General features: G+C 35.9%; 1 protein-coding gene across 5 annotated transcripts in view; it reads left to right on the forward strand.

Annotated features, from left to right (window-relative positions):
• Positions 1-15,743, forward strand: part of RBMS3 (RNA binding motif single stranded interacting protein 3) — a 649,837-nt gene that overhangs the window by 261,011 nt on the left and 373,083 nt on the right. For all 5 annotated transcript variants that reach the window (XM_069473343.1, XM_069473346.1, XM_069473344.1 and 2 more), the window contains exon 4: positions 4,079-4,170. In XM_069473343.1, coding sequence (XP_069329444.1) covers positions 4,079-4,170 — 92 coding nt within the window. The remainder of the gene's footprint in view (positions 1-4,078; positions 4,171-15,743) is intronic.

A 15,743-nucleotide genomic window follows, 5' to 3' on the forward strand; every position in this document is an offset into this window, starting at 1 on the left:
CGGCAGCTCGTCGTTCACGTGTAATTTTGTTTATGGAATCTTTGCTCCTCTCTTGGCATGGAGCCATCAGAACACTTGTTTTGTACCAAGTGGCCACTCTGTCTCCTTGCTGGAATGTTGGCTCTTTATAAGCACACTTTTCACAAAGTTTAGCCATAACTTCCCTGATTCAGAGAAAGCTTGGGGTATCTCATGCCTTCACAGAAATTTCCTCTGTTTGGATTGGAGTTCAGCCCTGGAGGTCAGCATCTTGATTTTGTAATATCCTGTGTAATGTGTGGGGGTGGAAAGAACGGGAAGAAGCTGGAGAGAGGAAGCCACACTAGAGTAAATGATGAGGGTCGTGAAACACTGGGCTGCCTTGCTGGCGTCAGCATGGCTGGAACAGAACTTTGACCACTTAGCATTTATATTGTTCTTTATAGTTGAAAACTATTAATAAATATTTTTATCCATTAATCCTCATGGTAGTGCCATGAAGTAAGTTGGTATCTTTTAAATATGCTTTCAATATATTTTGAAAAATACTGATTAAGCACTAGCTATGTGTTAGCTACAGTCTACAATCCCAGTAACTGGGGATGTACGAAGAAATAACAACTGGTCACCAAGAGTGCTCTCTTTTCTTCTTTCCAGTTACAATGGGCAAAGGGGAGGGTCTCTCTTTCAGCAAAGGGGCAACACTTTCAGGTATGTCAGATGTGTTCCATATCCCTCTACCCCCTCACTTACTCAGAAATATTATTCTATAAATTATCCCCTTGTGCTTTTGAAGCTTTAATCTCATTTTCTGCTTGATCTTTCCTATCAATATTAAAAACTTCAAAGAACAATAACTGCCCTATAGAAGGTGGATCAATAAATATCTGTTGAATAACTTAAATGAATATTCAGTATTTCTCTACCCCAGCTCCACACTGAATCAGGTGGGGAATACACATGTGTGCACGTGTATACACACACACACATGCACACACACTCACACACAAGTATAGCATCTCCTACCTTAAAGCAAGCAAGCAAAATCAACTCGTTTGACCTCGTATCCCTTGCCAGCTAAATCTGTCTCTTAATTCTCCATTGCAGCCAAGATAACTGCAAAGAGGCCTGCAAACCCTGCTGCTCATCTTTCTCTTACTCTTCAACTATTCTAGCAGGCTTTAGTCACCACCACTTGCCTGAAGCAAGTCATGGTAACAACATCCATGTTTCTGAACACACTGGACATCTTCAAGCTCTCTTCTTGCTCACACTTTCAGTAGCATTTCACACCGTTGATTTCTCTCTCCTTGCAACACATTCTTACCTTGTCTTTAAGACATTCCATTCCCTTTTCATTTCCTTCTTCCTCTCTGATTCTCCTTCAGCCTTCTTTGCAATCTCCTCTTCTTATCTGATGCTAAATGCTGAAGTTATTCAAGTTTCAAACCTGGGCCCTTTTAATACTTACTCTTAGGCATTTTTGTCTATTTCTGTCTCTGTAAATAACATCTTTATGCTGTTGGTCTCCTACTTTGTATTTCCAATTCCATCCCTTTTTCTGAGCACCAGCCTAATATATCCAACTGCTACTTGACATTTCTACTTAGATGTCTCACAGACATTTCAGACTCAACATGTCTCAAACTAATATTTTAATTTTCTCTCTCCCCTGTTGGATCCTCCTACAGTCTCCCCATTTCAGTAAATCACATCTCTACTCACCCAGTGGCTTATGGCAACAAATTCCCAGTAGTAATACTTGGCTATATCTCCCTTACTCTCAACCCAATCAATCCATCACCAAGTCCCGTTAATTCAGCCTTCAAAATATAATTCACACCCTCCATTTCACCCCATCCATTTCCTGCCAGCTGCTGTTCCTCTGGACTGCTGTAGGAGCCCCTGAGCCATCTAGCTGTTCCCACGCTGCCCACCTCTCCCACAACAATTCAATCTCCAACTACAGTGATAATTGTATTAATAAAAATGCAGATCATTTCATGCCACTGCTTCCTTAAAATATGCAATAATGAACAATCAATAGTTAGATTCTATATCATATGCTCGCATTTCCTCTCAAAGAAGACATGCCATTCCGTAATTCCGGGTTCATTTGTGTGGTTATTTGGTTTCTTGTCCATTCCCAACTCAACTTTAAGTCGCTTAAGAGTGGAAACTTAGGCTATTTTTTCCCACCATTATATTCCCCGTGCTCTCGGTAGAACTCAACCACACCATTAACAAATGTACTAATTAAATGAGCTTGATTGAATCCTTTTATAGAACTGTTTTATTCCCTGTATTAACTTCCAAATTTAAGGAATTTTCAAGAATTGAGTCTCTGCTGGGTGCACTTCAGAGGCTAGTAGGAATAGTTTATGAAGTGGGATTATAAAGCATTTCATTGTCTGGTGTAATTGAAAGAGCATATGCAGACTTGGCTTCAAATCCTGGATCTGCCCACTGAGTGGCTTGTGATTTTAGGTCGCAGTTTCTTCATGTGTAGAACGTGCATGAGGCCAGTAGCGCAGGAAGTTATCATGGCTTCACCAGTCGTCAGTGTGTCAGCTCCCCAGCACAGCAGCTGGCATATATATGGGCAATAAGTCCAAACTTTAGTTTTGCTTTCCTCTCCCTCTGATTACACTTCTTAACTATTTCTGCCTTTTCCCCCTATTTTACTCATCTTAGTGGGTGGTAATACTCATATTACTCAACATAGTTTGAATTTTGTGGGAAGAGAAGAATTAGCAGTACTTACAGCACAGACTTCCTCTTGGATTAGGAATACAAACTTCACAGCTTCTCTGCTCAGCTTTTCAAGAGCATTTTATGGTACACTGCTGTGTAACAAGTTCATTTTAGGATAACATGCTGGGAGGGAGAAAAAGAAGACGAGATTCGAGGGGAGAAAATTAAAAAGTTAATTAAAAGAAACAACTTGGTAATTGAATTCCCTTGCACTTTTCTTTGGTTATTTTGGGGCGGGAGGGCAGTGTCACAGTACATGGTTAGTGGGTTTGCTTCAGAGGCTCACCTTGAAACTTCTAAATGACACAAGTGTGAGAATGCAGACAAATCCCTGCCTGACAGATGAGAAGAGGTGGAGGATACATATGGTGGGCTTTTTAGGCATGCCAAACAGAGCTGCCCTCATATCATTCTTAAGCATTTATATTATGAAATATTCCTTGCAGTTGATGTTGCTGTTAGGATAAGCCCTGGACTAATATCAGCTAGCTTAAGGGCATTCAAAATTGCCTTTTCATTGATTCTATTTTACTGGCTATTTCTTTGGCTTCACCGTATATACACATCCATATGAGCACACAATCAGCACAGTACAGGCAACTCCTATGCCCCTTTCAGATCGTACCCTAGTAACAAATAAGTGACGGAGGTTTTTTTTTTTTTTCCTTTATTTTTTTAAAAGAAACTTAAATATTTATCTATCTAATCACTCTTTATCACTGATCACTTAAGAGTCAGAATAGTTTAGTTAAAAAATTGTCATTGAAAGAGACAAAGTCTTGTAATGTAGGAACATAGTAATCAAATGGAACTAGGTTTAAATTCTAACTCTCATTCACAACCTTTATTGATTGATGCAGGCAACATATTTATTGAATGCCTACTCTGTGCCAGGCACCATTGCAGTTGATAACCTTACGCATGTTCTTATCATGGCTTTTGTTAATATCAATGTTTTGAGATTTTAAAAATTAACTTAGAGATAGACTTTCTATATTTTCCAGCTTTTTGTGCTCCTCACTTTTGTAGAAAATCCAATAAAGAAAGTAATGGGGTAGGGAACTTGTGGCCCTGGGGCCACATGTGTCCTCTAGATCTTTTTGACCAAATTCAGACTTCACAGAACAAATCCCACGATTTGTTCTGTAAAATTTGGATTTGGTTGAGGGGCCGCAATTGGGGATCTGGAGGGCCACGTGGGGCCTTGAGCCTGCAGGTTCCACACCGTCAACAGGGTCATGTCTCAGAGGAAATTAATGCAAGTCTGACCCTAACGCTGCATTTCATCAGTATGATAGAGATGCAGCTTTTTTGAGTACTAACAAGGGGTTTTGTATTTTCACAGGTTATGGTTTTGTAGATTTTGACAGTCCTGCAGCTGCACAGAAAGCGGTAGCGTCTCTCAAGGCAAATGGCGTGCAGGCACAGATGGCCAAGGTAAGACTGATGTCTAGATTTGATTGTGTGTGCATGTGTGTGTGTGAGAGAGAGAGAGAGAGAGAGAGAGATCAAATATTTCTCCTTTACTGTGAGCTGACTCAGAAGTGGGATCTGTAACAATTTTGTTTATATTTACTTGTTAGGGAAAATAAGCAACTCACTCCACAATAGATTTGGCTTGAAGGAATCTAGCTGATTTATTTCATTGTTTCTTTATGTACGTTTATTAATGTATTCTTTTGTTATGGTAAGCTCATTAGTGATTTAAGGACACTCATGAAGTGTTCTGTTCTGCCTGAGAAAGCAGGTGTGTGTCTGTGCCTATGTATGTGTATCTGGGACTTTTGCTGATAAACAGAGTTTTGGAGTAGTAGTATTAGTAAGTTGTCTTTGGTGAATTGTGTGCTGCAGATTTTTTTCATTCTCATATTGGGGAGAGCTGACTGTTGAATGATAGAGTTGTCTGATCTGTGCAGGAAACCAAGTTTTAATTGAAGTATACCTTGTCTGTATTGCTAGAATTTCACTTTGGCCTTTATATATAGAATTTTCCTAAATAAAAATTTCCTAGATTTTGGTAACTTTCAATAATTATTTATTGTTATGTAGAATAAGTAGTATGGATCCTTCTATCTGAAATTATAATGCATTTTTGTATCTAAAAAAAAAATGAAAGCATTTATAATAGTTTTATATCCTGATTGCAGTGGTGGTTACAAGACTCTACATGTGATAGTGTAACATAGAACTGTACACACACATTGTACCAATGTCAATTTCCTGGTTTTGATATTGTACTATATTTATGTTAATGTAGGTAGCCTGTTGGGGAAACTGGCTGAAGGGCACATGCGATCTCTCTAGACTGTCTTTGCAACTTCCTGTAAATCTATAATTATTTCTAAATAAAAAGTTTAAAAAATTATTTATGATATATGCATACATGGTAGACATTTACTTTAAAATAATGGTCATTTTGGATTTGTTCACATGCAACCTAAGTTTTTGAATATTTTTTCTGAATAATAGAACTGAAATTGTTTATCTATAGATTCTCAAAATTTTATGTAGAATCGCCAACAGACATTGACATCCTGATCTAATGTATTTATGCTATTAATATATTCATGTATACACTTACACTTAACTATTCCCATAAGAGCTGAGTGATATAATAATGAAGTAATCAAATTTTCAGTCATTTGGATTTTGTTATGATTACTAACATTCTCTGATAACATTTTCCAATTTCAACCTTAGATAATAAGAGGTGGAATATTTGGTTCCTTCATCTTCAGATGTCTTCTAGCAAGCTGATACAGCCCACATCTGTTAACCTTTTTTTGCGAGTCACTTCCCATATAGATTACATTGTCCTTTATAGCATATGAATTGTTATTCAAGACAGTATAAATTAGAATTTGAATTCTTTCAGCTGTGTAATTTATTCCACATAAGGATTATGCCTGGAAGCTTTGGATTTGGTCATGAACTAAGATTGATGAAGTTAATATTTTTAATTAATAAGGAAATTATGTACATGTCTTGGTTTAAAGGTTCCTTGGCAAAGAGTCAATAGCAACTTAAGCAACTTCCTATACCCAGAAAAACAAATGATAACATATAGCTGTTAGGTAATGCAAAATATATAACTTGAATTTGGACTGAAAGCAACACCTATTGGCAAACAAATGTTTACAAAAATGCTTATAAAAATTGATAGTGGAATATCTTTGCTATATTCTATTGGTACACTCCCGAATTTTAGAGGTTACTATACTGTAGCAGTTTAGAAATAATGAAAACAGAGTGCATAATCTCCACTGTTTCAAATGTTCTTAGAATATATAGTAAGTTAGTTAGTTGTTGGATAAAAAACACTAGTATCCTGTAGTGCAACCATAAAATAAAATTGACATTGATTTTATAACTTCTAAGGAAGCATTAGGAATAGTTCCCCTCTGTTTTGGGGCATACTGGTATGTGCAAGGAATCCTCCTCTCTCTCTGTCTTTCTGTCTCTTGTGCACACACACGCACACAAACACACACATGCACACTGTACACACACTCTAATCACCTAGTCAGGAGGCTATCACAGGGGAAATATTTTAAAGAGCTTCTAATATGATTATTTTTTCTAGCCAGCATTTTGGCCCTTGTTCCATGCCCAAGGAACACAGTAAGGAGATTCCAATGGGAATGTTTAAAGTCGCTTTTATTTCTGTAGTTGCTCAAAGATTTTTACCTTATCAATTGTGCTGCCTATGAAATAAATAAATCCTTATTCTCTTTTTCTCACAAAGTTTGACTCTAAAGACTAGAGCTTTAGATTCACATCTGCCTGCTGGAAAACTTTCAGCAATGAATGACTAATTTAACTATCCGGAAGCAAATAAATAGCCTCCCCTTGACAATGAAATGGGGCAAGCTTGGCCACCTGTATTAGCAGATTTCTCACTGAGCTATTGGATTTCATGGCATTTTTTTCCTTTGTCCTTGTGATAAACTATTATTTATTATCATATAAACCTGTAGTCTGCAGGGTGTGTGAGACTTGCACTATATTTTTTGTAATTTAAGTATCTACTGAATCTCCTCCTGCATCCTTGTTCTTATCAGTATCCTACTATGCAGTTTGTGGTGTCACATTTTAATGACTCCAGGATTTTAAAATAAAAATGCTACAAATAATCTAGGTTCCCAGTAGCAACCTAGAGATAACATGAAACTCTCTGTGTGAATAGCTGTATTTAGCTAATTTATTTCAATGTGTGCATATGAAAAATCCAACTGATTTGTCAGCTAAAAGGAATTAAATAACAAATCATCTAGGAAGTGGAAATTGATTAATAATGAATAACCATTAACACAGACTAACATTTTCTGTATTCTTGCTGTTCTGCCTAAAAGAATTTTTCAGGATCAAACGATATATTTCTTTTAGGGCTGCAGATTTAGAATATTTTAGTAATATATAGTGGTTAAAAGCATAGGTTTGGAGGGAGATAAACTTCCCCTTGAATCCTGGCTCTGGTACCACCTGCCTGTGTGACTTTGACTAAGTTATTTAAATATCTCCAAAACTCTCTAATACTAATACTTAGGTTATATGATTGCTGTGAGAATTCTTTTAAACTGCACAAAAAATAGAGCATAGTGCCTAGATTATAGTAAGAATTCAATAAATGTTAATTATTCTATTAATGTTATTATACATTAAATTCAAATTTGCAACTAAACATTCTATAAGTTCTAATGTATGTTTTTGGTGTTGTGTTATTACAAACTAGTTTCTTAAAAATATATAATAAATAGCATCAGTCAGCAAACAGTTTTATTGCCTACTATGTGCCAGGCACTGAACTGGGTATTGGAGAATCAAGATTGAATAAAACCTCCTTTTTATTCTGAATTTTTAACATTCATTCTGTCTCCCAGATTGCTACAGCTCTAGGCTAAGAGTTTTGGCTGTTAATGTTCTTGCCAACTTCCAGGTATATAGAAGAAAGTTACTGGGCAAGGAACATTTGTCTCTGTAAGCGTGACAAAAAAAAAAAAAAAAAAGGGTGAAGAAAACTCTGCTAACAATAGCTTAAGTTACAAGTGTTTATTTCACTCATGTAATAAGAAGGCCATAGAAAGGCAGCAAAGAGCAAATGCTTTGGGGTAGCATCAAGGATCAAGGTTGTTCTGCCATTGGCTTTTATTTCATGCGTTTATAATGTGGTTTCTAAAGTTCCAACTCTTGTATCCTCAGTGAATCCAGGAAAACGAGAAAAGAGCAAATGGCTGAAGGAGCATTATGGTTGATCTTGTCCTTTTGAAGGCTTCTCTAGAATGCCAGTTCAGCAACTTGTACTTACATCTCAAAGGTCAAAACTGAGTCACACTGCTTTCCCCTTTGCTGCAAGAGAACATGGGATGATGAGCATTTTAGCTTCTTTGCCTCTGTAGTTGAGAAAATTAAGAATAGTTTATACCCTTGGCTATCTAACATACCTGACACCATTATTCCCATACATATGGTTTAAGTGGCATGCATTAATCCCTTCCCCAGGGGATCCCACCTCCACACTTTATCCTGCTACCATATCTGGTGATGCCAGCATCTCCCTTAGGCCATGGCTGCTCCTCACAACTCAGTAACCCAAACTTTAAAAGATAAGTTATCTGTCTGAACTGCCACAATATAGAATGATAGAGAAACAACAGAATAGATACAATTAAAGGAAAACTACTATTTAGGAAAGGAGAGAATGGGAAAAAAACAAAACAAAACATTAATCACTAATCTCTAACACATATCAAATCCTGCTGAGCAGGAATAGAATTCTTGCTTTGCTAGTGCATTGAGTTCCTTGATTATACAATGACATAACCCCTGATCCTGCCATCCAGAGGGATCTTACTTGCCCTTCATGCCCCGTGACCTCATTGAGGCCTCGCTGGAGGGCTCTTTGGCTTTGGAAACAGACTTTTCCTGGGTATAAATGTAGAGACTTTAGATAGGCTTCTACATATTAAACAGTCCCCTATTACTACCAGCCAAGTTTTGCATTATCTCAAGCTTAACAGGCCTCTTTCTTATTTGCTTTCTGTCAATTATAAATGTGAGTAAACACAATATATCTTATTCCAGATGAAAGGTCTGTAAAAAAGAAATTACTCCCTCTCAGGGCCTTAAGATGAGCCTTCAGCATGCCTACTGCCAGACTGCAATGAGTGTTCCCAAAGGTGATTCACTCCACAGGGGGATATGTAGAGTAAATCAAAGTTGAGAGATCACAAAAGATACCAGCCGTCCAAGAGGATGTCAAGTACTTTGACAGGGATGATATAAAAATATTATGTCTTCCTTGTCAGAGAACTAGATTGGGACCAGACGAAAGGAATTCTCTCCTATAAATCAATGACCTTGATAGTAGTTCTCTTAAGAAAAAAACAAAATGAGTGGATCTTTAACTTGAAATATGAGGAGACGAAAAGTGAAAATTAATGAATATAAGAAAGCAAATGCTTTAAATTCAAAAATATGTGTATATATGTATACATGCACACAGAATTAATTTATAAAATACATCATCTTGGTGGAGCTCTACCAGTTATATTCCAGTAAAAGAATTTTATTTAATTAAGGAAGAGCCTATTACATAAAATATTCTAGAAATTTTTTAGAAAACACAACTGCTGGGCTCGTGATGTGACTTGTTGCCTACTGAAGCTGCTCTTCTGAATGCACCAGTATATTCCAGGCTTTGTCAGCTAACCTTCTGTGGTCTAGGGTAGGTAGTAGTCTGTTTTTACCATTCTTAGGTAAAGCAGGGTGCACAGGCTATTTGATGTTCATGGGTTACTACAATGGCGTAGAGCCTACTGGCAAACCAGCGAAAATGGAGACTTCTCAAGAGCCTTCATGTGGGAAGGAGAGAGACATTGTTTAAGGGCAACTTGAGTCGGCAATCAGGGAAATGTTGCTTCCCGAAGCTGAATAGGAAACTCAAATCAATCCATTATATAATGATAGACAAGTGCTATGTGGGGATTTCATTGTCCCTAGAATAATGTCCAGGTCTGTTTGTTTGTTTGTTTTGATAATAAGATCAAAGGATCAGAGATACATATATACTATCATTTGCTTGTAGCCACATTTTTTCTCAGGGGGACAACAGTTATAGTCTTGAATTGAAGCAGGAATCTCTCATTTTCCCACATTCTCAACACATGTATGTTGAATACCTACTATGCACCAGAATTGCTCTACATGCTGCAGACTTAGTACTGAACCAAAGTTTCATGAAGATTATATGGGCAAGCCAGAAAATGAATGTAGAAAAAAGAGATATAATTTAATAGATAGTAATTAGTGGTTTGAATATAATTAAAGCTGATTAAAGGTGTAAAACATGAGATGAGGATAGTGGTTAAAGATTGGGCAGGGAGTTATTTTTAGGTAGAGTGGTCAGGGAAGGCCTCTATGATGATATGACATTTGAATGGATATCTAAAAGAAATGAGAGGAGAACACTATACATATATTTATTTTAAAGGATTTTTAGTAAGATAACATGCTTGGGTTTTGTTATCATCTATATTGTACACCTTCTTCTTAACAATACAAGAGTTGTATACACCATTGTAATGCCCCCTTTATTTTTTGTGGGCATCCTCTGGTTTCAGATCATCCTAGTGATACATTTTCAGAAGATTTTTTATGTGAACCAAATTGTAATTGAATAAGTAAGTATTTTCTTCCAACACTTAACTTCTTCAAATCATGTTGTTCGGTTACACACATGAATGTAAGAATATGACAAGATATTCCACACCACTGCTGTGGAATGTATTTTAAATAACTGAGATTCCAGTGAAAAGCAGTTCAATGTTGCTTTTGACATAGTTCATCCCTCCTTGGATGACTGATGTTATGTGATGAAAACCTTGCTCTATCTAATTTCCTAAAATGAATGTCTGTGTCACGTGCTCCTATGGGATATATCTCTAGCAGATGAACATCTCTAATAAACATAAGTACTATTTTCCTCATGATTGAAATTTTTGAAGTTTTTAGTAAAAGAAATACTTAGTAGTTGGTCTTTTACATGTTTATAAAATATTTATGAATGTCTGCTTTTTGGCTGTGTCAACTTGGCTCAATCTTTTTTTTTCATGATCCTGATGCTGAATGCAGGGATTCAAAATCCAATATTGAAATTGTCAGGGTTAATCTTAATCCTACTCATTAATTATTTAAGGTTTTTAAGCAGAATCCTCTAAAGTTAAATATTTGTATTAGCTTCTATCAAATGATTTCCATAATCTGCCTGTGGGTGCTACCCTGTGCTTTTGCAAGGACTCTACTGTATCCTCTTCAGTGTAATGGTGAATATGTATGCTAGTAGAATTCCTGCTTTTTTAGCACTGGACAAAAACAACAGTCAACAAAAAATTTGCCTTAGTGCTTTAAATTGTGGTCTCTACCAGTTGGCCAGTCACTTTCTTACTGCAGGGTATGTATGGAATACAAGTCCTCTTACATTTGCCAGAAATATCAACACTTTCATCCTGACTCTTTGAAGGGAGTGTGTCCACAGGCTGATCTCAATCAATAACTCATTTCTTGATGTATTGTTGAGAAGCCTAATAATGAACAGTCTTCATTCACGGCTTTAATAATTTGTTCTTAAGATTGAAAGGAAAAATCCTTTCTCTAATAACCATTGTTGTAGATTGAGGGGCCCTAATTAAAAGCACTGCGTTGTCCCATATAGATTCTGATCCCATTGAAAAAGACAAAGAAGTATGTCAAAATAAGAAAACTATTGAATGTATTAGTAGCAGTATTGTATTAGGAAAATGTGACCTAGGTTTGTGAGGGAAATAAATCTTTTAGTGCTGAAATCCAAAATTTGATTTAGCCATGCAGTCACGGGGAGTGTTGGGCAACCATGGGCCTCCTGACCAATGAATAAGGTCTTGTCTTATTATGAGACCTAGAAAGAAATAGTAAATGTGCTCTCTGCTGGCAGATAGATCCCAAGGACAAAGGAGGGGTCAATGAACCACACTTGCTGAGTTCTTCCTCTCAAACTCACCAGTCAGTGAGTATTACTTCTTCCATTTGGGAATATTAAGTCAGTGGACAAGTAAGAGAAGGATCAGGAATGTTACACCAATATCCTTCCAAATGAAAATACAATGAGAAGGTGTGGAAACTTCCCTGGCCCCAGCTCCTAACCAACCATAATTGCTTCCTGCATTCTATTTGTGTACTGTACCCTACAGAAAATGAGTAGATGGGTTAGAATGTTAGAGTTATATATTATATGCATTATGCTAAACGGTTTAACAGTTTAACGTTGAGAAACAAGCTGAACCCCTGAGGTATGTGATCCACCTTCCATGTTTACTGCTAGTGTGCTCTGTGACTCTCTTCCATCCCTTAACTATATTTATTCTTAAAAAGGCAAGGAAGAAAACAAGAGAATGATGGGATAAAGGAAATTATATTGCTCTAACACCTGCTCTATCCTAGTGAATAGGTTAAGTGTTTTCATTATTATTATCTCATTTAATTCTTACTAGGATCCTGGTTTGTAGGTATTATTATCTCAGTTTTACAGATGAAGAACAGTAGACGTCTCACATTCACTAAGGTAGTCAATGGTAAAATCTGAATTTGAACCCAAACCTATCTGGTTCCAAAGCTTTGTTCTTTCCAAGGAAATCATAAGGCTGCTAATGCTGTTCTCTGATCTCTTCAGTGGTATTTAGTTTTTGGATTTCTAAAGTGAAAGAACAGACTGAACAAATTATTAATACAGTGGACTTCAGAATCTGTTAGAGTTCCTGATTTACACAGTGGGACTTGATGAATCTTTGTTGAATGAATGAATAGATAAATGAGTGAATAAATAACCAGTGTTGTTTATGTTGTAATGATTTTCAACTCTTATAAATGACTGTGATGTTACACTAACTTTCGCAGGGATGTTCCTTTAGTTCACTATCATAACCAATTATCCAGGAGGACATAATTCCTGAGCCCACAAATGATGGTTCAGTGTAATCATTCCTGCTGTTGACTAGGGGGCTGGAGGATTTGGGACAGGTTGCACGTCTTTGTTTCTTGAGAAGGCATCTGATAGGGATTTGGAAATCAAGACCAATAACTCTTACATTTTAGAAGCTTGAAAAAAATTGGGTATACACTTAGATACATGTACATAAGTACACACACATACAACCACAAAATACATGTTTTTTAAAAGGATGTTTAATTATGATGGGAAGCCACAATTTTTCCATGCAGTTACATGATAAGTACAAAACCATTTGGCAGCTCCACAGCACATCTGCCTTTTTTATTGAAAGTAGAACACAAAATTAAGTCATAACAAACTTAAATAATAGATCTCTATGATCTCTAGTTTTCTATATGTATAATATTTATTACACTATGATCTGTATCACTTGGACACTTGTGGGAGTGATTCACAAATGCTTATCATGGAAAACTAAAACAGACATTTGAATGCTGTGAATGAGTTAGGCACCATTTTCGCTTTGACTCTCTTTTCCCACCATGTCCCGGACAGACTTTTTAACTGCTATTTGAATTACTCAACTATTCCATGAAACTCAGAGTCTGCTGGCCAAATCAGTAGGAGTTGATATTCCAGCGTCTGCAAGCACATTTACCCCTTCTCCATATCTAGGTGTATCCTAAACTTAAAGAAAATATTCCACTTCAGAAAAATGGTGAAATTCTAAATACAGATTTCCTTTCCCTATTGAAATTATTTTTTTGATTTCTCTGTGAAAGTGACTTAAGAAATGTTGTGCTTTTGGATAAAGGAAATAAAGTTTTAACTAACAATACTAAGGGCTCATTTTTTCATACTAATGAAAGAATTTTAGCCTATGGATCCATTTGGGAATCATATTCATATATCAAACATAAACTGTCCCTGGTGTTCATATGTAAGGGAACTGAACAAAGCTGCTTTATAAGCCCAACATAAAATAAATTTTACTCTTTTCTACTTTAAAGGTAAATTGCTGGTGAAGTGATAGACATTACTGACATCATCATCATTCAAAAATATAATTCACATGCCATGGCAAGAATGACATATTGCTGGGGGTACCCATACTTACATATGTACCGTTAGGTATCTGGCTTCAGAAGCAGTCCCAGTTAGACATTCACCTAAGAAATGTCACTACTTTATAAGGATACAATATCAAAGTAAGTTTGTCATATTAGGGAATATTTGCTATTGAATACAGCACACAAAAGTCCGTATTCTAAACTCCTAGAAAATAAATTATTAATTTAGTAATGTAAAAGTCATTAAAATTGTCTCTCTAGCTTCTGGCTTTATATTTCACTGAAGAAGACACTCCCAATTTTCCCCATGAAATATGCAACAATACAGAATAAAATGATCAACAGCTAACTTTGAAAAATCAAGATTAACAGACAATAAATTTCCAGAAACATTCAAGAATTTCATAATCACTGCTAAAACCTTGAAGCAGAATTGATATTCTTAACATCCCACTACCTTGTTAAATATTTTACACAGCAAAGTCAAGTTTTCCTAATCCTCTCTCCCTTGCTTAACTTCTAGAAGATAAGATTACGTGCAAACACACAAACCAACACATATCAACTGTATCATATTGCCAAATATTGGCATCTTCTATTGCAGTCATTCCTGCTGAGCCACAGATTCATCTGAGGAGCTGGTTTTTAAATTTTATTTTTTTATTCTTTTTATTTTTTGATGATACATTTTCTTCCCCTCTTCGTCCTCCAACCCCCAACCCCCAAGAACTAACAGGTCAAAGTCTCTGAGAGCAGGACCTGAGAATATGTATTTTTAAGATGTTTCTTCAGTAATACTAATGTTTAACTGTGTGATCAACTTAGAGGATGAGAGAGAATATGGTATGCAAGGTGGACAGAGAGTGGAGATCCAACAGAACAAGGGGTATGTCATCTAGAAACAGAAATAAGGATAGCAGAAACAGAAGCAATAACCAGGTATATCAACTGAAGACATCTTTTCAGAGATAATATATCCTTTCATGGAGATTGAAAGGATTGACTACGTTGTAAGCAACATGAAAAGACACAAGTCTACAGAAATTTAAGCATTTTTTTAAGTAGCCAAAATTAAAAATATACAAACATCCCTGCGAGGGAGGGGGGAACTAGATTAACTGGAAAGAAACAAAAATCAGCTCCTTAATATTTTCAATATAGGGTTAAAAATTAAAAGACGATTGAGTAATGATTACTGATTGTAGAAGGTATGACTATAAAATTGTATTCTCAGTCTTCTGAGCAAAGCCACAGGAAAGCTGTCCATTTGAAGTGTAGAATACAATAAATAAGAAAAGACACGAGCAGACAAGTCAGAGATAAAAATACAGATGGGCAATCACCTCATAAATCATCATAAATATTACTAGTAATAAAAGAAATGTAAATAAAAACCAAGAGGTTTTTTACTCTCAAATTTGCACTGATTAAAACATACAAAAGTGTAATATTTTGGCAAAGCTAGCAATTGTTGAAATGTGAATTGGTTTGACTTTTCCAAAAATTGTTTTTTTGTGTTTGAACTACTGATTTCCTTCTAGAAACCTAGCTTAGAAAACATCCGAGATGCAAATTAAGGTCTGTTGTAGCATGAATTATAAGTAGGAAAAATTTGAATAATGTCAAATAGCCAAGAATAATCCTGCTTGACAAAGTCTCTGCAGAGTAGTAGTTTGACAGGTTATGGCAAAGCCATAAACTGCTACCACTGAAAAATGTTATTTTTTGAAGCATATTTAATCTTAAGAAAAAAAGGGTCCAAGTAGAATATTAAGTAGTAAGCCAGGTACAAAATGATAATTAATACTACTACATATTTTCCTTTATTAATTGATTTGCATAGAAAAGCAAATAAGGAAATATACCAAAATCTTAACCATAGTTATCTTAAATATATCTGTGTTTTCCAATTTTCTAGAATTAGCATTGGCTAGTTTATAATAAAAATGACATCATAA

This window comes from Eulemur rufifrons, chromosome 7 (assembly GCF_041146395.1).
Source record: "Eulemur rufifrons isolate Redbay chromosome 7, OSU_ERuf_1, whole genome shotgun sequence".
Taxonomy (NCBI): Eukaryota; Metazoa; Chordata; class Mammalia; order Primates; family Lemuridae; genus Eulemur; species Eulemur rufifrons.